Here is a 24,716-nt window from a genome sequence, read left to right as displayed (position 1 = left end):
TCACTAATCACATATCACCAGAACAATTAAAATAAGAATGATCCAGTTTGAAATATTGTAAGAATAACCAAAAGATGACACAGAGACACGAAGTGAACAAATACTGTTTAAAAAAATGGCTCCAGGAGACTCGCTTGGTGCATGGTTGCCACAAACCTTCCATTTGTAAAAAGCACAGTATCTTTGAAGCAAAGGGCAATAAAACAAGGTGTGCCTGTACTGCCACACATACCTTTGTGCATGTGTACAATAAGAAGTATCATCAAACACTTAACATCATTAATAATTCCTATGAATACAATTTAAGACAGATGAGCATTTTCATCCAAGTTCATTCTAATAGAAATTGTTCAAGGAGTGAAAATTTGATTTTGGCCTACAAATTATAATTAAGATTATAAAAATTAATGTCAGAAAAACCAAATTGTGCATAAGAAAGTAAATGTAAGTGCTTTTTTTAGATCTTCTATTCTGATCACTTACAATGTCATTTTTCTCCATGGATGTGAATGATTGAGAGTAAGCTTCATTGCCATAATATTACAGACATATTTATGCTTAAGAACTTCTATTTCTAATGGTGTTTCTCTAAAACATCACATTCTTTAGTGGGGGAGACCCTAAAATAAATCCAAAGTTTGGGTTTTTTCTAAGACAGTTCTGAACATCAGAACACTAATTTCCAAAATGAAATTACTCTGAACTGATGACAGCATTAAAATAAATCAGGCACACAAGCCATATGTTTAGAGAATTTTTACTAAAAAAAACACACACACACAATTTTTAGAAAGAAATGTTTGTCATTTGTTTTAACAGATAGGACAACCTATGAGACATGGTAGGAATAAAACAAATATAAATAAAAATTATATGCTTTTCACAAAATAAATACAAAACAACGAAAGAAAAGGTTAATTATTCTGTACCTAAAAGGTCCTTTGTGCATCTTTGCAAATACAAAGCATATTCATCTTAAAATGACTCAAGTGTGTTACCCACATGAGTACCTTGATGCTTCCCCATATCTCCTCTCCCCTTCCCAGGCAGAAGTAAACCCCACTCCTGTTAAGTTACATGGATAATTACCTAGGATGTTTTATGATATAATTAACCATCAATTACAACTTTTCTGTTTTACAACATCATCCCAAGTAGCCTTATTCTCTTTCATCTTTGATTGCTTCAGGGCATGGTACAAACGCCTGCTCATAGCAGCTTCTCATCAATATTTGTTAGATTGTATTAAAAAGGTATTCCTATCTGCCTTGGCCTTTTCTTCTATCCAGGATAGCCAAAAGCTATACTTTCTCACATTAATTTTTAAAATTCTAACTTGAAGTTCATCTGACTGCTTCTCACCAATGGCTACTTGAAGATACTTCAATCATAAATTATTAACTTTCCTTATCAGTCAAGCAACCCTGAGGTTTAACTTTCATATGGATCTAGGTCAAGTGTTTGCTACTGAAATCATTATGGAAAACTGATGATTGCTAAAGAAATAATTATCCAATCCACAAATTGAGGGCAGGCCCTTAGCTTTTCCTCCTCCTTTGCTGCTGACTATGATTAGTTCTCTGCAAAATAGTAATTCCTCTAAGAATGGACAGGACCAACCTCAAAAGGAAAGCAGCTACATCTTAGCAGCTCTGGGAGGAAAAAATAAAAATATTTGGTGAATGCAAAACCACTTGAAAACAGTAAAGTGAGATTTTTGAAGCATCTATAGATTTTTCTTTAGGCTATAATAGATAAATTATAATTATTTCAACAAAATTAAAAAACAGACATATATTCTAACAAATCAAATTTATTTTTGACACTATTAAAGGGGATATGAATAGTCATTCACTCAACAGATACTATCTTTGTATCTATATGTACAATTACCCTGCCTTTAAGAAGACAATAATTAAGTTGGGGAAGAAAGACATACAAACCATCAAAGTTAAATAATAATATCTAACAATAGTATGAAAGATGTTTCAGAAAGAAAAATATTCAGCAAAGATTTTGATTATGTCAACCAATGTACTAATAAAAGCCAATTATTATAATCAACATTATATTATCATAATAATTAGTAACTATCACTAATTATGCATTATGTTGAGTTTTACCTGAATAAAATTTTACCATTATGAGATAAGTACCATTTTAACCCCCTTTGACAGATTAGGAAACCGAGGGCATGAGACGTTACATAGCAATAGGTAGTGAAGACAGGATTAGAACCCAAATCTATCTGACCAGGACCCAAACTCTTGAAATCATTTTACAGGTATTTTTTTCTAAATATTGGGTCAAGGTAAGTCCACAGTATTGGCAGCTAATATTATAGTGTTAATATTTATTACTGTTTATTTCTATTACATTTTAAAATCCTTTGGAATATTGGCTTTTTAGCTATTCTCTTTATTTTTTTTTCTTTAGGGTTGTGACACACAGATGATTTATGACATGTTGCTAAGATTGAAATCCACTGTCTATTTACCTGGTGACTTTGTCTGCAAAAAGGTGAGTGCATGCTGTTTGTCAAATTCATGACGAGTAAATAAATACATTTGAGAAGTTCAGACATAAGTCAGGTTTAAACAAAATTGTCCAGGGTAAATTCCCATATAGTGTAGAAATAATTATAATATGCAATCCTGTAAATCAACAATCTGCTCTCAGAGTTGAAAAATGGAACAAGACCATATGGATTTAATTATTTACATTAAGGATGTAAGTGAGGAGAGTCTGGAAACTTGCTTTGTATAAATGTAAATCATTAATTGTCACATCCCACATATTTAAATGAAAGAAAAAAGTTACAGAAGTGAAAGGTGATTCTGCCCTTTTATGTCTTTGGCTAACTATCAGATATCTCCACTTATTTCACTCAGTGAATAATTAATGCCACTTTCTTTTTCACTGTGTTTTTGTAATTACAAAAGTAATACATGTTCATTATTTTTACTATGGAAAACACAAAAAAGCACAAAGACAAAAGATCCATCACCCAGAAAAAAACCACTATTAATATTCAACCTACTTTTTATACTGATTGACAGAGCTGGATTCCTATGATTGGTGTCATACTATATGTTTTGAAACTTGTTTGGTGATGTACCAATATATCATACAACCCAAAAGCAGCAGAATACACATTCCACTCAAGTGCACATGGAACATTTTCAAGAATAGATCATATACTAGGCCACAAAAAGAGACTCAGTAAATTCAAAAAGATTCAAATTGTACCAACCATCTTCTCAGACCACAAAGGTATGAAACTAGTAATAAATTACGTGAAGAAAATGAAAAATTCAACAAGCACATGGAGGTTTCACAACATGCTCCTAAATAACAAATGGATCAATGACCAAATAAAAACAGAGATCAAGCAATATATGGAGACAAATGACAACAATAATTCAAGTCCAGAGAATCTGTGGGATGCAGCAAAGGTTGTGCTAAGAGGGAAGCATACTGCAATACAGGCCTACCTCAGGAAAGAAGAACAATCCCATATGAACAATGTAAATTCACAATTAACAAAACTAGAAAAAGAAGAACAAATGAGGCTCAAAGTCAGTAGAAGGCAGGACATAATAAAGATTAGAGCAGAAATAAACAAAATTGAGAAGAATAAAACAATAGAAAGAATCAATGAAAGCAGGAGGTGGTTCTTCAAGAAAATAAACAAAATAGATAAACCTATAGCCAGACTTATCAAGAAAAAAAGAAAGTCTACAGACATAAACAGAATCAGAAATGAGAAAGGAAAAATCACTACAGACACTACAGAAATACAAAGAATTATTAGAGAATACTATGAAAAATTACATGCTAACAAACTGGATAACCTAGAAGAAATGGACAACTTTCTAGAAAAATACAACCTTCCAAGGCTGACCCAGAAAGAAACAGAAAATCTGAACAGAACAATTACCAGCAATGAAATTGAACTGGCAATCAAACACCTGCCTAAGAACAAAACCTCTGGACCAGATGGCTTCACCACTGAATTTTATCAAACATTTAGTGAAGACCTGATAACCATCCGCCTTAAAGATTTCCAAAAAGTAGAAGAGGAAGGAATACTTTCAAACTCATTCTATGAGGCCAGTATCACTCTAATACCAAAACCAGGCAAAAACACCACAAAAAAAGAAAATTACAGACCAATATACCTGATGAACAGAGATTCAAAAATACTCAATAAATTATTAGCACTATGAATTCAAAAATATATCAAAAAGATCATCCACCATGATCAAGTAGGATTTCCTCCAGGGATGCATGGATGGTACAACATTCGAAGATCCATGAACATCATTCACCACATCAACAAAAAGAAGGACAAAAACCACATGATCATCTCCACAGATGCCAAAAAGCATTTGACAAAATTCAACATCCATTCATGATAAAAACTCTCAACAAAATGGGTATAGAGGGCAAGTATCGCAACATAATAAAGACCATATATGACAAACCCACAGCCAACATCATACTTAACAGCGAGAAACTGAAAGCCTTTCCTTTAAGATCGGGAAGAAGACAAGGATAGCCACTCTTTCCACATTTACTCAACATAGTTCTGGAGGTCTTTGCCACAGCAATGAGACAACACAAAGAAATAAAGATCATCCAGATTGAATAGGAAGAAGTCAAACTGTCACTATTTGCAGATGACATGACATTGTACATAAAAAACCCTAAAGACTCCATTCCAAAACTACTAGGTCTAATATCTGAATTCAGCAAACTTGCAGGATACAAAATTAACACACAGAAATCTGTTGCCTTCCTATACACTAACAATGAACTAACCAAAAGAGAAATCAAGAAAACAATTCCATTCACGATTACATCAAAAAGAATAAAATACTTAGCAATAAACCTAACCGAGGAAGTGAAAGACCTATCCCCTGAAAACTTCAAGACACTCTTAAGAGAAATTAAAGAGGACACTAACAAATGGAAACTTATTCCATACTCTTGGCTAGGGAAGAATTAATATTGTCTAAATGGCTATCCTGCCTAAAGCAATCTACAGATTCAATGCAATGCCTATCAAAATACCAACAACATTCTTCAATGAACTGGAACAAATAGTTTTAAAATTCGTGAAACCACAAAAGACCCCGAATAGCCAAAGCAATCCTGAGAAGGAAGAATAAAGCAGGGGGGATCTCACTTCCCAACTTCAAGCTCTACTACAAAGCCACAGTAATCAAGGCAATTTGTTACTGGCACAAGAACAGAGCCACAGACCAGTGGAACAGAATAGAGACTCCAGATATTAACCCAAACATATACAGTCAATTAACATATGATAAAGGAGCAATGGACATATAATGGGGAAATGAGAGCCTCTTCAACAGCTGGTGTTGGCAAAACTGGAGAGCCACATGCAAGAGAATGAAACTGATTATTGTTTAACCCCATACACAAAAGTAAACTAAAAATGGATCAAAGACCTGAATGTAAGTCATGAAACCATAAAACTCTTAGAAGACAACAGAGGCAAAAATCTCCTGAATATAAACATGAGCAACTTCTTCCTGAACACATCTTCTCAAGCGAGGGAAACAAAAGCAAAAAAAAAAACACATGGGACTACATCAAACTAAAAAGCTTCTGTACAGCAAAGGACATGATCAACAGAAAAATGGCATCCTACAGTATGGGAGAATATATTTGTAAATGACATATCCGACAAGGGGCTAACATCCAAAATATATAAGGAACTCACACGCCTCAACACCCAAAAAGCAAATAACCCGATTAAAAAATGGGTGGAGGATATGAACAGACAATTCTCCAAAGAAGAAATTCAGATGGCCAACAGACACATGAAAAGATGCTCCACAACACTAATCATCAGAAAATGCTAATTAAAACCACAATGGGATATCACCTCACACCAGTTAGGATGGCCAGCATTGAAAAGATTAAGAACAACAAATGCTGGTGAGGATGTGGAGAAATGGGAACCCTCCTACACTGCTGGTGGGAATGTAAGCTAGTTCAACCATTGTGGAAAGCAATATGGAGGTTCCTCAACAAACTAAAAATAGAAATACCATTCACCTGGGAATTCTACTCCCAGGAATGTACCCATAGAAAACAAGATCTCAGATTCAAAAAGACATATGCACCCTTATGTTTACTGCAGCACGATTTACAATAGCCAAGAGATGGAAGCAACCTAAGTGTCCATCAGTAGATGAACGGATAAAGAAGATGTGGTACATATGCACAATGGAATACTCTTCAGCCATTAGAAAGAAACAGCCCCTACCAATTTACAATAACATGGATGGAGCTGGAGAATATTATGCTCAGTGAAGTAAGCCAGGCAGAGAAAGACAAGTATCAAATGAGTTCCCTCATCTGTTGAGTATAACAACAAAGCAAAACTGAAGGAACAAAACAGCAGCAGACTCACAGACTCCAAGAAGGGCCTAGTGGTTACCAAAGGGAAGGGGTGTGGGAGGGCAGGTGGGGAGGGAGGGAGAAGGGGATCGAGGGGTATTATGTTTAGTACACGTGGTATGGGGGGTCACGGGGAAGACAGTGTAGCACAGAGAAGGCACATAATGGATCTGTGGCATCTTACTACACTGATGGACAGTGACTTCAAAGGGGTATGGGTGGGGACTTGATAATATGGGTGAATGTAGTAACACATTGTTTTTCATATGAAACATTCATAATAGTGTATATCAATAATACCTTAATAAAAAATGTATCATACAAACATTTTATGTTATTAAGTAATCTTCTACAACCTCACTTTTAAAGTTGCATAATATTCCAGTCTATGACTATATCATAATCAATTTCCAAATGTTTGCTATTATAAATAACTTTAAAAAGAACATTTTAGCACATCTCTGATTAGTAACTTGATGACCTTGGGTTTTGTATCTTAAGAAACTAAAGCAATAGTGAAGATATAATCAAAATAAAAGGTAGAAAAAGATGAGCAGTTCAAAGAAATGAGATATTATCCAAAGCCCTGGGGAGTTCACTAGTGAGTGAGGGTGAGAAGAACAGCTTTCAAAAATGATGACTATGGTAGAAATAAGCACAAGCTGTTATAGGACACAGAGTAAGGACACTGGTCCCTCTGGGGTACCAGCCAGATTACCTGAGAAGATGCTCTGCAAGCTAAATCTTGAAAAATGAGTTGGTGTGTACCAAGAGGAAAAAATAAACAGGCATTCCAGACAGAGGAAATAATTAGCATGAGTTAAGGCAGAAAGGAAGGAATGGTGTCTACAGGAGGAGTACAGAGAACTACAATAAGACAAAAGTTAGAAATGTTTAGTAGTGTTTATTCAATGAAACTCAGTAAATATCTTTGAATACTATGGGCTAGGCACTGTGCTGGATACTGGGTAAAATCAATCAACAGTGAGCAAAAGAAAATGGTGATTATTGTCCTCCAGTGGCTTACAGTGTAGTGCTGGGGTATTCAGTTTACAGCATACATCCGAGTTGCCTGGTATTAGGAGCCTGCAGCAATTCAGTTGGTCTGAATTGAGCCCACATACCAATATTTTTTGAAAGCTTCCAAATTATTCTAAAATGCAGCCAAATTGAGACTCACTGGCCTGATAGAAGAGACAAACAATAAAAAAGTGAAATGAAATAAATACATAACTCCAAAATGTACTAACTTCCATAAAGGGAAAATAGAATTTGCGAGGAGACTGTGTGTAGTGGCAAAGACAACTGATTTAAATGGACGGAGGTGGGGAGAGAGCTGAGTATGGGGAGGTTGGTAGGTTGGTAGGTACGACCTTTGTAAGATTTGAAAAGAAATAATTCTTTAGTAAAATAAAGTGGAGAGGATGGCATTTTAGATAAAGATTTGGAATAGCTTGGCATATTCAAGGAACAGAAGGTAGTAATCAACTGGGACAATGGTGAAAGACAGTCAAATAGAGTGTAAGGTACTTCAAGGCATTTGAGTGGATGTAACTAGTGCACAGGTGGAAATCAATCTAGTCCATGAGAGAGGATAAAACTGTATGTAAAGCTTTGGGAACAGGCACATAATGCAAACAGACTTCGTTTGAAGCTCAACAAAAGGTGAAAGAAGAGCACAAGGCTGTTACTTGGAAGAATACCAGTATTGATGGGGGACATCAAGGAAGAAGTAACAGAGCAACTGAAAACAACTGTCGGAGGTAAAAGGAAAAATGCAAGAGTAAGTGTAATATAATGGAAAGCAAGAATATGTAACGCCAAATTAGTCCAAGCTAAAAGTATGCAGATTGGTGATACGAAATCACTTTTTTTCGGTTCAAGGACCCATTTAGGGCAACGGTGTATTTGGAATGACATGGCCTTATTGCACCAAAATAGCGTTTCAATTTGTTCAAATAGCAACCGGCACTGAAAATTGAGACAACTCATAGAAACTTTAGCTCCCGTGCCCCTAGGCAGTGCAAGTTTGCTTAACAAAGTGTGAAATGTAGAGTAAATGCAGTCCTCTTATTTCTAATTTCTTTCTCACATCACATCCATCACTAAATAATACAAACAGGTCAGTGAACACCAATGAGGAAAAGAAAGGGATAAATGGGAGGAAGAGTAAAAATGAGAAGATATGAGACTACAAGCCACATTTCTTTAGTTTTTGTAAGAGATTTAGTTCACAGTATATACTTACAGAGATGAAAGTTTTACTTGACCAGACTTTGGATAGCTGAATTCACCTTTCATTTTGCTTATCATTTCCACAAATCATTGTAGGAAAAGGGAAGTAAAAAGCCCATATTCTGTTGAAGATTGCCTAAATAACCAAGGAAATGGAAGGGTTCAGGACTGAGTTTGCTGACCTGAGTTAATCCTCCAGAGGGCTCCTAAATTGACTGAGTGGGGACCTTGGGCAGCTTCAAAGAGTATTTGGAAATTTTCCCAGGATTAAGTTACAATAATTCATTTGAATGTCAAAAGGGCCCTACTAGCCTTGGAAATAGCCTTCTACAAGAACCTTGAAAATCTAAAGTGCTTTCTCACTAAGGGTTAGCCCACTCTACCAGAAGGTCTTGCATTTCTACACTTTCTCCAAATGAGTACATAAACCAACCACAAGGTTTGGTTTTGAGCTTATTTTCCACATGCTGTCAGACTTTGTTCTCTAAGGAATGTCTACTTCATTTGAATGCTAATTAAACTTGCAGGAAACGCTTAAATTAGCCTAGAAATATGCAAGAAATAGTAGAAGTTTTGGTTCATTGATTATGCCTGATATCCTTGGAAAATTATTTAAATGATCATAAAAAGTAATTAAAAGTGCTGAACTATATTTAAGTACCCATTATGTACTTCCATCTCCAGTCAGTTGTAATAACTGCCTTTGAAAAATCATTCCAGTTCCCTGAGAATTACTTCATGCAAAGAATAAGGAATATGACCCTGTCCTAATCATTACTTCCTGAGTATCTCTTGGAAAACTAATATTCAGATGTCTTCCCTTATTTTTAAAATAATTCATAGCTCTTTTATTGTTTTTTAAGAGATCAATCTTGACCCTGGCCTATCTGTGCATACCCTATAGAATCAGATGATATAAGTGCTGGTAGTTCTAGTGCTGTCATCTTCTAGCCTTGTAAGTTTCCTTTTCGAGCCTCTACTACCAATTTTTAGATAAGAATCATGATATCTTTCCCATCCAATCTCACTGGGATTTTTGAAGCATTATATGAGTTCATATAATATGCAACTGTAAATAGCATGTTCTGATACAACAAATGCAGGTATTAAAATAAGGAGCAATGTCAAATCACATTATTTTGATTTTTAAAAGTAGTATGCAAATGCAAGATATTATTAGCATTGATATTATGGAAATAACTACAGTAAGATCCATCTGTTTTGGAATTTCTGCTTTAATCTGTATTTGAGAATAAGTATTTGCTTAATATTTTGTACAATGCAAAATTTAAATATACTTGCATTGCTCAGTGAGGAGATGTGCATTCTAGGCTTCCTTTTGCTTCTAATTACTGCATAGAGCTTTGGCTAAGTGGCCAAACCAGCCTGTGCCTTTATTTTTCTTTCTGTAAAATGGAAATAATAATACTTCCTCTACCTTCTTTATAAAAGTAATGGGGAGATAAAATGAGAATCTCAATGTTCCATATGTTAACTAAGAGGTAGAGTCTGAAAAGTTTAAAACCAACCTAACATTTATAATACAACAATAATTAACTTTCAAAATATCACCCTTGGTATTAAAGGACTTCAAAACTTCCTAGAGAATGATTAAATTGTGTTTCCCTCATTCATAAATGAGTTCATATATCATAATCTCTATACTCAGCACTGAAACTAACACATTGTCTCAGCTGTCACAGAACATAAGCTATCACCATTATTAATCCTGAATTAATTTTAGTGTATTCTAATCCTTTGAAAATATGATTAACAAGAACATTTGATAAATTCAAGTAAGCCAGTCTCCTCCTGAACCTAGTGAGTGAATTCATTATATACATACTATTCTTTTATAGCTCAGTGTGATCAATACCCAACTCATTAAGACATGAGGGTACTCTTATCCAAATTGTTTGCCTAGCAGCAACAATTATGAGGACTGGCTTATTTAGATTTTAACAGCTTTTCTTGACCCAAAGGCCACTGAGGCCTCTTGTAAGACATATTTATTCTTTTTGGATCATAGAGTAAGAGGACATATTCCAAGGGTCCCATGACCACCCATTAGTTTGGTGAGTTGCATGATTCAACAGAGAGTTAATTTATGGCTTAAGATTTATAATAGCAAAGCATACAGTGCAGGAACAGCAAGAAAAAGATAGACATAGGCAAAGACTTGAGAAATCAGGCACAGGCTTCCTAGGTCCTACTTTTGAGAGGATCACATGGATGGCATTTTTCTCTCCAACTGTGGACTGTAGAGACAAGAACAAAATAATCTCCACCTAGGGAATACCATCTATGTCTCACAGTCCAAAGTTCTTAAATGAAGCTGGTTATGTGGTTACATGACCATCCATGATTCAGATTCCAAGCTAGATACCAAGTATACATCATAAATCTTTGTGTTTACATTAAATAATGCGGACAACCTGGTACATCCTCCTACACTGTCTCAGGCCTACAGAACAACACCATTCATCAGTGACTACATGAACATTCCAGGAGTTTAGTTCTCAGGGTTGGAACAAGGGCCATTGCACTGGCTCCACGAGTCCCCAGAGAGAAAAAAGAATGGACTAAAACAACCTGCTGCATTAACAGTTTCCTCTCAATATAGAATAATGATAATAGCCTAAAGGAAACCTATGCTCCAATCACTAAAATCAAACCTCAAGACTATAGGCAGAAGAGAAGAGTTGACCTTTGAATGGCTGTCATGCTCTTTGGATAGACCAAGCACCTTCTTCAAAGCATAGCAGTGACCACCAATGGCTAGGTGATGATGGTTACAATCATTTCCTCTACCCATGCCCATTCCTGGAACAATGTGCTGACTGAAATACCTTCACCTATCCAGAGGTAGCATAAAGTGTTCATATGTTTGGAAGTATCACTTTCCTCATAATTTTCTTTCATGGAATTCCTTTCCAATGTCTGTAGCTACCTCAGGTCTTAAGATTAGTTTTATATAGATGTTCCTTGTCTCCTTCATTTACACTTATTCCTCTATAAGATTTGTATTTCTTAATTTGGGGCATAGTTGTCAAGAATGAAGTGACTATCATTTCACCTTTATATCTGGCATATAGGGAGAAATTGGCAAGGAAATGTATATCATCAAGCAAGGAGAAGTCCAAGTACTTGGAGGCTCTGATGGTGCTCAAGTTCTGGTTACTCTGAAAGCTGGCGCAGTGTTTGGAGAAATCAGGTACTGAAAGACACCTCATGAATATTGAAGCCAATCATTTGTCTTAAAAGAAAAGTCTTAGTTCATATAATAACCAAAAGTTTCTGCTCAAATTTATCAAAGGTCTGATTATGCTGACAGCATTAGTAAAATAAGGATTTTCACATTTCTATTTATTCCTTCTCTTCCCTCAAAGACCTACCTATTTCATTCAGCTTTTTAGTGCCAGGACCTAGGTCAATGCCTGGAATAATATATGCTCAATATACATTGAATATGTGAATAAATAGTGAATGAATGAATGGTTAAGACGAGGTTGAGGAGTTAGCTGTTGTAAGATTGTCAGAAAACTTGAAAGCCTGGCTAACAGTGGTTTTTAGTAGGCAATTGATAATGATCATTGCTGTGGGATAAAAGTGCCTGAGTCTAAATCCCAGTCCCATCATTTACTAGCTTTGTTCCCTCTTACTAGACCCCCTCTATTCTCCATCCTAATAATTAGAATAATAATAGTACTTATCATAGAGTGTTGATGAGTTAATTCATTAAAAGCAGTTAGAACAATGTCCAGCATCCATTAACAGCTTAATGTTAACTATTGTTACTATTATTTCCTATTGGCCAGAAATTTCTTACAAGTCACCAAGAGTAAGAATATAGACAAAATTTAAGCATTTTGTGGGCTAAACATTCCCATATGTATTATTGTATTTAAACATATTCATTTATTCATTCAAGAAACACTTATTTAGTGCCTGGTACATGCTACATTGTCAGGTATTGCTCTAAACTCTGGGAATATACTGTGAAAACAATAAACAAGATGTTGTCCCTCACAGAGCTTACAGTCTGGTGAGGGAAAATGGACAATAAATAAACAATTAACCAGACAAGATAAATCCACTTGTAATAACTGCTATGGAGGCAAACATTGTTAGAAAGTGACCAGGGATACTACCTTAGATACAGTGGTCAAGGACAACCTCTATGGACAGATAACACTTGAACTGAGATTTGAAAGCGTAAATGGAGCAGCCTTCCAGAAATGGAGGAAGAACCTCCCAGATAATAGAACAGTCAGTGCAGAGCCCTAAAGGTAAAGCAAGCTTGTCTGGTTGAAAGACATAAAGGTCAGTATGGCTGGAGGTGAGTGAGTAAGAGGAACTGTGGGAAGATGAGGCCAAAGAGGCGAGCAAGGACCAGATTATACAGGTAAGGAATTTATGTTTTATTCTAAAATAAATTTTAGAGAAAGAATGATACAATTTGAATTATGATTTTAAAAGACCACTCCAATAGCTATGTGGAGAAGAGAGCAAGAATAAATTAGAGGAGGTCAATTAGAAGTCATTTGCAGTGGTCCAAGTGAAACATTAGAGTCTTGAACTAGCCTACCGGCACTCAAGGTGAAGAGAAGAGTGCACCATCAGTCAGTTATTAATATATCCATTTCACAATTGATAGAGTCACACTTCCAAAGTGCCAGTTATCTTACCCTGGTTAACATAGCTAATAAGTGGAAGGGATGATACTCAAAGCCAAGTTTCTTGAATCGGGGTCCAGTGATCTTTCTACCACATCACAGAAGAAAGGTATTCATCCAATCTCTGATTTCATAGCAGCCAAGAAGTTATCTTCAGAGTTCTGAGATATGGACAATTTCAGATGAATTCATATTAGAATAATTAAGATTTCCTAGAATGATGATGCATGTTATTTCCCTGTTGATAACGTGGCTTCCCTTTTTAAATTTTTCCTCCTTGCTTAAAACATATAGACAACCTGTCAGGATCCTGCTCTAGGACAGTTGTGGAAACACTTCTCAAGATGCCTTAGATCTAAGTTTTTTGCCTATTTTCTATCACTTTCTCACTGGGAGTCCTTGCAAAAGTGATTTAATTTTTAGTGACTTAATAATCACAGTAATATTTAAGGTCATAAAACCTGCAACAGTCTATTCTGAAACATTGCAGAAATTAATTAGCTGACCTCTTGCCAAGGTTAAGCAATCCCTGAAGAATAAAGCTTTATCAATACAAGTATGTTAATTGCTGATACTATCATGGCAGGATAAAATACTCTAGGAGTAGTATCCAGGCACAGCTGAGTTGTAATTCAAAGGAATCTTACATTATTGACAGCAACTTCTCAAAGAAACGTCCTACTACCCGTTTGACTTCTAAGGCCAAATTTAAACCAGTAGACCAGACAAGCTTTAAACTTGCTTAGTAGTCTGGTTGATTCATGCAAAAGGCAACTCGTTGCCTTGATTCTCTTCTTGGCTGTGGTTGAGGAGGAACAGGATGCAGCTGCTTCTTCCCAGAGGCCCAGAGGCTTCACAGGCCCACAGCTGTCATATGCCCCCGGAGCTCTAGTTATTTATTCCAATGATGGGGGCATGCCTGCCAAGCATCTCGATACTGGGAGGATCTAGTAATCATGTTTACTACTCAAAAATGCTGTAACCTTTGTTAAAATGCACCATCATGTAACTTTTTAAAAAGGCTCTTTTTTCTTAGGAAAAAATATGAAAGAAAAGAATCAAGGGCTTTCAAGGACATTATGTATTAATCCAAAAGAGCAAAGTCCTGACGAAAATAAAGATTTACAGCCTGGCAGAGAGAAAACCCAGACCACATTTCCAATTAATGTCTAACAAGGGCAGACACCCATTTTTAATAGACCCAGAGCCTGCCAAGGGGATGGCCTTATGGTAGTTCTAACTCCACATGTGTTAGGCCTCATCTACTGTCCTCCTTACATATACATTTAGTGCCAAATCTTATTCACCAGAAATACTTAACCACTTCCTATCGTCCTTCTGCATCTGTTAAAATCTTACTTTTCTTAAAACACATCTGAATTTTTACTCTAGGTATTGCTATTATGATTTCAATAGAATTTCCTATCAGTTTCATCTCTCTTTGGAATGTCTTTTTTTTTTTGGAAAATATCTACTCCCCTTCAAGATTCAATTTAAATGTTACTTTTCTGAAGCCATCACTAACCACCCCTAAAATAACTAATGCTCCCTGTTCTCTGCTTCCATATTTCATTCATGACTTTATTACAGTATTTACCACTGATGAATAATTGACTCAGATGGGTCTCCCCAAACAAGCCATTATAATATAAGAACTAGTACTTTCCACCCCTATGCTACCAGCAGCTACATAAAAACTATATAATAGGCCAGTGATGTCACCAAGATAGTGACATAGGTTGTTCCTGACTTGACTCCCTCTCACAAAGAAGAACTAACAATTTTTTAAGAACGACATGACTGAGAGAATCCTGGAACATGGGGGTAAGGCTGAAGCAACCCCCTGCACCACAGAGACTGTAACAGACTGCATTAGAAGGGTAAGAAAGAAGCTGCCCACTGACCACATTATTCCTCACCCAGTCCAGTGCAACACCACAGCCTTTCCTGAGCCTCTGTTTCCTCCAGTGGGAAAACAGAACCAAAGGGGGACAGTCAGCAATAACCCCCATCCCCAGCACCAAACCCCCATCCCCAGCACCATGAGTACTTTGCAAGAGTACATTTAGTGCCAAATCTTATTCACCAGAAATACTTAACCACTTCCTATCCTCCTTCTGCATCTGTTAAAACCTTACTTTTCTTAAAACACATCTGAATTTTTACCCTAGGTATTGCTATTATGATTTCAATAGCACGTATTCTGACTTGCACCACAGGGATTGTGGGGGAATCTGTAGGGCTCAACTACTGGGAGTCTGACAGATAGCAAAGAGAGGAGAGGCTTGCATACAGCAGCCAGTGGATCTTGGCAGACCGACTCTATATCTGCAGTGCACATGTAGCAATCCCAACCAGCAGTCGGTTCATCTATAGAACCAAGTCAGTAGTGCACACTGACCACGAAACTCCTGGGGGATCTTTCTGATTTGGATTCCTCAAGAGAGGAGTTTTGCCAGCCCTAGAGCCCATAACTAGGCAAGGTACGAGTCACAGCTCTACCTGCTGTGGAGAGTGTCTTCCAACCCCATCTGACAAGAAGGGCTGGCAATAATTCCTGGAAGCTGTACAGCCCAATGGTACTGAAGCTACGAGGCAGGTGGGAAAAACTGATTGCCTGCCCCAAGAGCAAAGCCAGTACTGGTTGTGGAGCATTCCCATGCTATACACAGGCAGGGGGATTAATTCATAGCCAAGTCTGAGCGTAGCTCCCAGCCCCTCCCAACCAGAAAACCTGTTTGAGATATTGAGAGTAGCCTAGAGTGTCCCACTCCCCACTCCTGTCCAGGCAAGGAAGCTAAGACTTGGCCTTATGTACTGTGGAGAGTGTCTTCCAGCCCAATACAACTAAAAGGGCTGGAGACAACTCCTGGAAGCCATGCAGCCCAGCAGCTCTCTAGCCAAGAGTAGGGAGGGTGGCAGAGAAATAGTTTGCAGAGCAAAGCCAGTGGCCTGCCCTGTTTGGTTAGGGAATTTGAGCTGTGAGTCAGCTTGAGTTAAAACAACAAACAAAGAATTTTACCAGCTTCAGAGCTGCTTTTCCCATTGTATCCAGGCAGGAACATAATTTTTAGCCTCACTCATCACTGAAAACAGTCTTTAGCCTGTACAACCAGTGAACCTAAGCAGAGCACATGAAAAGCTACACAGTCCACTCACGAACCCTATATACCATGGCACTTGAACACATAGCACAGCCCATGGCTTCCCCTGTTGACAGAGCAAAACTGGTAGCTTCATCTAACCATGGAATGCAGTACATACTCTAGCCTGATTCAGATCCCCAAACAATGAGTTACACAGCCTCTGTCCCATCCTGCTGCCCTGCCAAGACAAGGAATCTAATTTGTAGCTCAGTATGCTGCTGAATAGTACCCAGTCTAGATCAACCAATAAGCCTGACCAGAGAATTTAGGCAACAGCAGAGACCATCCTACAAGCCTGACATGGATAGGGGATCATTCCAGCAGCCCTATCCTATCCAGCTGCTCTCAGTCAGTGGAACACCCCGCCTGCACCTCTATTCTCAGAACCTGAACAATTGCCTCACTCAAAAATGGACCATAATAGCAGGCCTCACCTGCACAAAGACATGAGTAGCCTACATGCTCAGAAACCCAAACTGAGCTGACTGGTGAAGAAGCATCTCTGCCTAAACAAACCTGTAAAGTCTGATTACTCAAATGCACAGGTACCAATGTAAGAACTCATGAATCATGAAAAATCAGGTAAATACGATACAACCAAAGAAAACTAATAAAGCTCCAAAAACTGACCCTAAAGAAATGGAGATCAATGCCCTGTCAGAAAATTCAGAATAATCCTCTTAAAGAAGTTTAGTGAACTACAAGAAAACACAGACAAATAACCAAATGAAACAAGGAAAACAATACATGAACAAAATGAAAAGTTCAACAAAGAAATAGCAACCATCAAAAAAAAATAGAACAGAAATATGAGTTGAAAAATAAAATAATTGAAGAATTCAATAGAGAGTTTAAAAAGTAGATTCAACTACACAGGAGAAAGATTCAATGATATGGAGGATAGGACATTGGAAATTACCCAGATAGAGGAGCAAAAAGAGAAAAGAATGAGAAAATCCTACAGATATTATGGGACAGAATGAAAAGAAATAAAATTCACATTATGGGAATTTCAGAAGGAAAAGAGAAAGAGAAAGGGACAGAAATTATTTTTAAAGCAATAATGGCTGAAAACTTCCTGAACCTAGGGAGAGAAATGGACATCTAGATCCTAGAAGCCCAAAGCACTCCAAATAAGTTGAACCTGAATAGGGCTATACCAAGACACATTGTAATTAAATTGTCAAAAGTCAAGGACAGAAAGAATTTTAAGAGCAGCAAGAGGAAAGAGAGAAGTTACATACAAGGGAACCCCCATAAGACACTTGGATTTCTCAACAGAAACTTTTCAGGTCAGGAGAAAATTAGGTAACACATTCAAAATATTGAAAGAAAATAATTCATCCAAGAACTCTATACCTAGCAAAGCTGTCCTTCAGAACAAAGAAGAGATAAAGACTTCCCCCCCACCCAAAAAAGCTGAGGGAGTTTATTACCATCAGAACTGCCTTATAAGAAATGCTGAAGGCAGTTCTTTTGGAAGTAAAATAACACTAATTAACATTAAAAATATAAAAAGGTAGTATAAATCTCACTGTCTTCATAAATATATACTCATAGTTAGCTTCTGCATTACGGTAATTGTGCTGCATAATTCAATTACAGCTTTAGTTTAAAAGTTAAACAATAATGTGGTAAAATTAAGCATAATTACAATAATCTCTTATTAGTTACACAATAGAAAACAAGTAAATTCTAACAGCAATGTAATGTGAGGAGGAGAAGTAAAGTGTAAAGTTTAGAAATTCTATTAAAGTTAGGTTCTGGCCAGTTAAAAATAGGATGTTTTATGCTTCAGATATTTTATGTAATCCTCATGGTAACCACAGGAAAATCCTACAGCAATCCTGTTGTAAAAATCAACACAAAAGAACACAAAAAAGTCAAATTTTACTGATACCAAAAGACATCGAAACACAAAAAGAGACAGCAAGATTAGAAACAAGGAATAACAGATCTACAAAACAACCAGAAAACAAGATGGCAATAGTAACTTCTTACCTGTCAGTAGTTACTTTAACCATAAACAGATTAAATTCTCCCATTAAAAGACACAGAATGGCAAGGACCAAATGATTTCCCTCATTTGTGGAGAATAACAACAAAGCAAAACTGAAAGAACAAAACAGGAGCAGATTCATAGACTCCTAGAAAGGACTAGTGGTTACCAAAAAGAAAGAAGTGTGGTGAGTGGGTGGGGAGGGAGGGAGAGGAGTTTAAGGGGCAATATGATTACCATACATAATATAGGAGGGTCATGGGAAAGGTGGTATAGCACAGAGAAGACAAGTAATGACTCTATAGCATCTTACTACACTGATGGACAGTGACTGCAATGGGATATGTGGGGTTACTTGATAACATGCATAAATGTAGTAACCACAATGTTGCTCATGTGAAACCTTCATAAGATTGTATATTTTAATAAGAAAATAAAAATAAAAGAGCATGGCAAAATGGACTTAAAAAAAATAAAATATGTTGCCTATGAGAAACTCACTTTAGTCTTTAAGACACATAGACTTAGAGTGAAAGGATGGAAAAAGACATTTCAGGAAAATGGCAACCAAAAAAGAAGCAAGGTAGCTATATTTACATCAAACAAAGTACTTTAAACTAAAAATAGTAAAAAGAGACAGAGAAAAGGGGGGGAAGAAAGGGGGCATACGATTTGCATGTATAATGGGGGGGGCACAGGGAGGGCTGTGCAACACAGAGAAGATAAGTAGTGATTCTACAGCATCTTACTATGCTGATGGACAGTGACTGTAATGGAGTTTGTGGGGGGGACTTGCTGATTGGGGGGAGTCTAGCAAACATAATGTTCCTCATGTAATTGTAGATTAATGATACCAAAATAAACAAATAAATAAATAAAAAGAGACAGAGAGGGTCATTATATAAAGATAAAAGTGTCTATACATCAAGAAGATACAACAATTTTAAATATTTATGTGCCCAACATTGGAGCACCTAAATATAAAGCAAGAACTAACAAAGCTAAAAGGAAAATAAGCAGTAATACAGTAATAGTTGGAAATTTTAATACCCCACTGTCAACAATGGATAGGTAATCCAGACATAAAATCAATAAAGAAACAATGGCTCTGAACACCACTGAAGACCAAATGAACCTAACAGACATATACTGCACATTCTATTCACTAACAAGAGAATACACATTCTGTTCAAATAAAAATGGAACATTTTTTAAAGTAGACTATATATTGGGCCACAAAACTTGTCTTAGAAAATTCAAGAAGACTGAAATCATATTAAGTTTCTTCTCTAACCACATAGCATGGAACTAGAAATCAATATCAAAAGGAAAGCTGGAAAATTCACAAACACATGGAAATTAAACAGCACTCTACTGAACAACCAATGGATCAAAGAAATTATGGGGAAATAAAAAAGTTTCCTCAGACAAATGAAACTAGAAACAACACATCAGAACTTGTGGAAGGCAGCAAAAGCAGCTGTAAGAGGGAAGTTCACAGCAATCAACATTTACATTAAGAAGCAAAAATATCCCAAATGAATAACCTAACTCTACACCTTAGGAAACTAGAAAATGAAGAATAAACAGCCCAAAGTTAGAAAGGCAAGGAAAAAGAATAAATGAAACAGATAACAGAAAAACAAAAGAAAACATTAGCCAAACTAACAGTTATTGTTCGAAAAGATAGACCAAGCTGACAATCCTTTAGCTAAACTAACTAAGGAAAAAAGAGAAAGGATCCTAATTGATGAAATTATAAATGAAAAAGGAGGCAAACAATAGGAACAGCAAATGCTGGCAAGGATGCGGAGAAAGGAGACCCTTCTACACTGCTGGTGGGAATGTAAACTAGTTCAACCATTGTGGAAAGCAGTATGGAGGTTCCTCAAAAAACTCAAAATAGAAATACCATTTGACCCAGGAATTCCACTCCTAGGAACTTACCCTAAGAATGCAGGATCCCAGTTTGAAAATGACAGATGCACCCCTATGTTCATCGCAGCACTATTTACAATAGCCAAGAAATGGAAGCAACCTAAGTGTCCATCAGTAGATGAATGGATAAAGACGTGCAACATATACACAATGGAATATTGTTCAGTCATAAGAAGAAAGCAAATCCTACCATTTGCAACAATATGGATGGAGCTAGAGGGTGAAATAAGCCAGGCAGACAAAGACAAGTATCAAATGATTTCATTCATCTGTGGAGTATAAGAACAAAGCAAAAACTGAAGGAACAAAACAGCAGCAGACTTACAGAACCCAAGAATGGACTAACAGTTACCAAAGGGAAAGGGGCTGGGGAGGGTGGGTGGAAAGGGAGGGAGAAGAGGAATAAAGGGCATTACAATTAGCACACATAATGTGGGTGGTGGGACATGGGAAGGCAGTATAGCACAGAGAAGACAAGTAGTAACTCTATAGCATCTTACTACACTGATGGACAGTGACTGTAATGGGGTATGTGGTGGGGACTTGATAATAGGGATAATCTAGTAACCACAATGTTGCTTATGTGATTGTATATTAATGATACCAAAATAAAAAAATGAAAAAGGAGGCATTACAACTGATACCACAGAAATTCAAAGGATCATAAGAGGTTATTGTGTACAACTATGCACCAACTAATTGGACAACATGGAAAAAATGAAAAAATTCTTAGAAACATACAACTTACCAAGACTGGATCAGGAAGAAATAAAAAATCTGAATAGACCAATTCCTAGTATGGAGATTGAGTCAGCAATCAGGAATCTCCCAAAGAAGAAAATGCCAGGACCAGATGGCTTCACTGGTGAGTTTTACCAAATGTTTAAAGAATTAACACCAATCCTTATCAAACTCTTCCAAAAAAATTAAAGAGAAGGGAACACTTCCAAACTCATTTTACAAGGCCAGAATTTTAAAATCCACCGTCTATTTGTGATAAAAACTCCTAAGAAATTACAAATAGAAAGAACAAATCTCAACATAATAAAGGTCATATATAACAAGCTCACAGCTAACATACTCAATTGTAAAAAGTTGAAAGCTTTTCCTCTAATATCAGGAATGAGACAAGAGTGTCCATCTCACCATTCTTATCAACATAGTAATGGAAGTCCTAGCTAGAGCAAGGCAAGAAAATGAAATAAAAGGTATCAGAATTGGAAAGGAAGAAGTAAAACTATCTCTACTTGCAGTTGACAGGGTTTTATATATATAGAAAACCCTAAAATCTCAACCAAAAAACCTGTTAATCTAGTCAATGAGTTCAGTGAAGTTGCAAGACAGAAAATTAGCATACAAAAACCAGTACTGCTTCTATACTTTAACAACTAATTTTCTGAAAAAGAAATAATGAAATTCATTCCATTTATAGTAGCATAAAAAAACAAGATTTAATAATTAACCAAGAAAGTGAAAGATCTCTATTCTGAAAACTACCAGACATTGATGAAAAAAATTGAAGAAGACACAAATAAATGGAAAGGTAATCATGTTCATGGATTGCAAGAATTAGGATTGTTAAAATATCAGTATTACCAAAAGCCATCTATAGATTCAGTACAATCTGTATCAAGATTCCAATGGCATTTTTTACAGAAGTAAAAAAGAAAACATTCCTAAGATTCATATAGACCCACGAAAGACTCTGAATAGCCAAATATCCTAAGAAACAAGGATTTTTCTCACACTTCCTAATTTTAATCTATACTATAAAGCTATAGTCATCAAAAGAGCATGGTACTGACATAAAAACAGACACATAGATCAATAGAACAGAACAGAGAGCAAGAGATAAACCCAAGCATATGCAGTCAACTAAAATTTGACAAGGAGCAAAGATCTCTGAATCTCACCTCCTCAGTATGTCTCCAATCATTTGCATCTTACCATCTCTTTTGCCCCCACTTTGGTCCAAACCACTTCCATCTCTCTGCAGTAGACTATTCCAACTCTCTCACTCCAATATCACATCCTCAGCAATTCAGTCTCCACTTGGCAGTAAAGGGCCTTTGGAAACAGATGTGATTATGTCACTGTTCTCTTATTATCATTCAATGCATTTACACTGTTCTTAGAAATAACGTTTTTATTGTGACCCGCAAGGTCCTGCAGAATCTAGCCCCTACCTATCTCTCTACTTCAGAGGTTGTATACCACTCCCTGTGATCTAATCCACACTTTGGTTCCTGGAATGTGTCACACGCCATCCAGCCATGGGTAATTTTTGCACATGCTGTTACATCTGTCTGGGTACTTTCCAACCCCCTTTACCTAATCTCAGCTTCTTTCAGGACTTACTTTATGCTCCACTACAGGAAACCTTCCAGTTCTCCTTAGTAGATGCTCTCGTAGAAGTATATTCCTTTCTTTGGGACCACTTATCTTTGTACTTATACATTGATCAATACATCTATTTCTTTGATGTATCTCTTCCTTACTAAAATTGTGAGCACCAGGACTCCTACTGTGCCAGCTGTGCTCTGCATCAAGATGACCAGTAAGGTGCCACACTGCTCCTGAACCATGATCCTTGCTGTTGTGCTCTCCCTCAAACACAGGGGCCCTTTACTTTGCAAAAGGGGGCATTTTTCGGGTCCACCTCAGTGCCCACAAGACTGCCTGTGCCAGAGAAGCTACATTTTTCTATTTTGCACTAAGATACAAGCTCCCAGGATCCCTAGCAGATACCACATTTGGTTTATTCTGCACTCAATCCCCAGCCTTTAGGGCGGTGACTGACCCACATAAGTGCCTAATAAACAGTTACTTGAAAAATAAGTGAATGTAATTATCTATCTTTGCAAATGTACTAATACACACTCACTTTTGTCATGAATATGCATATTCAGCCTTGTGCCCTTTTTGTCAATTTTTATTATTAAGAATAGCACTGCTATGTTTATATTTATAAAATTACTTTGCTTTTCTTTTATTTCCTGGAAGTTTATTCCCAAAAGTGAAATAACTAGGTCAAAAGGTAGAAACATTGCTATAGGTCTTGTAATATATGAGCAGATTATTTTCCAGAAAAATTGACCCAATTTACAATACAACATGCAATGTATAGCTATTTTTCCCTAGCATCACTGACATTACTTTATTATTCTCATTGGTTTTGCATTTTAATAGGTTGTTTTAATTTTCATTCTCTTAATAGTGCCTGGAAAATAGTAAGTCCTCAATAAATATTTACTAAATGAATTAATTTCCTATGGGCCTATTTGTTTTCATAAATATCATTTACTTACATCCTTTTTTAAATCCTATATAACAAGTTATTGAGTAGAAATTAGGCACTGATATATTCTTATGTTTTAGATAGCTTGGTTTTCATTTCAAATACTTAAAATACTGGCTTTTCAACAGTTATACTAGTCAAACAACGCATTCTGAGGACTTCTTTTTCATGTTTATATCATTGTGAAAAGAGCAAACATTTTGAAAAATAATTTTAAATCTCTTTTTTCCCTCCAAACCATGAGTGCCTATTTGTTCTGAATACTCAGTTTTTCAAATTGGAGTACCAATGGAGAATTCTAGTTCTTTGGACTATTTTAATTCCATATTCTTTGTATTTTTGTAACTTTAATAATAATCATATAATTAAACAGAACAAAAAATAGGGAATTGGAGCTAATGTGAGACCAGAAATTTTTCTGGTAAGAAAATATACGATTACTGAATTTAAAATTGTAATAAAGTTCATACCCACTAGGGTAAGGTCATGAACAATAAAGAAAACTTTAAAATATTTCATCATATTCTAGACTTCAAAAACACTCTCAAAAAAATCCAAAGAGAAATATTATAGGACATGATTTACCATTTTGCAATACAATTAGAAATTAACCACTAAAAGGTAAAACACACACACAAAATCCAAATCAAAATATACAGAAATTTTATAATATCTCCTTAAGTAACTTGTAGAATGTGAGAAATAAAAACTGCAATTACAGAGTTTTGTAAATAATGGTTTATGTTTCTCTCTTTCTCAGGGTGAGAGCTTAGGGAAGAGAAAGTGGAGGACATCTCTGGCTGCCTTCTTCTTTTCTTTTATTTACTTTTTTAAGTTTTATTTATTTATTTTTATTAAGGTATCATTGATATGAAGGTTTCACATGAAAAACATTAGTTACTACAATCACCCATATTATCGTGTCCCCCCGCAACACCCCATTGAAGTCACTGTCCATCAGTGTAGTAAAATGCCAGTCACTACTTGTCTTC

The 24,716-nt window shown here is 36.3% G+C and overlaps 1 protein-coding gene across 1 annotated transcript in view; it reads left to right on the top strand.

Annotated features, from left to right (window-relative positions):
- The window catches only part of CNGB3 (cyclic nucleotide gated channel subunit beta 3), a 175,129-nt gene that overhangs the window by 139,898 nt on the left and 10,515 nt on the right, over nucleotides 1–24,716 (top strand). Inside the window, exons 14-15 of the mRNA XM_036995840.2 lie at nucleotides 2,437–2,520; nucleotides 11,763–11,881. Of these exons, the coding sequence (XP_036851735.2) occupies nucleotides 2,437–2,520; nucleotides 11,763–11,881 (203 nt within the window). The remainder of the gene's footprint in view (nucleotides 1–2,436; nucleotides 2,521–11,762; nucleotides 11,882–24,716) is intronic.

This window comes from Manis javanica, chromosome 2, assembly GCF_040802235.1.
Source record: "Manis javanica isolate MJ-LG chromosome 2, MJ_LKY, whole genome shotgun sequence".
In the NCBI taxonomy this organism is placed as follows: domain Eukaryota; kingdom Metazoa; phylum Chordata; class Mammalia; order Pholidota; family Manidae; genus Manis; species Manis javanica.
Note: the sequence above shows the minus strand (reverse complement) of the source record. Positions and strands in the feature narration are given on the sequence as shown.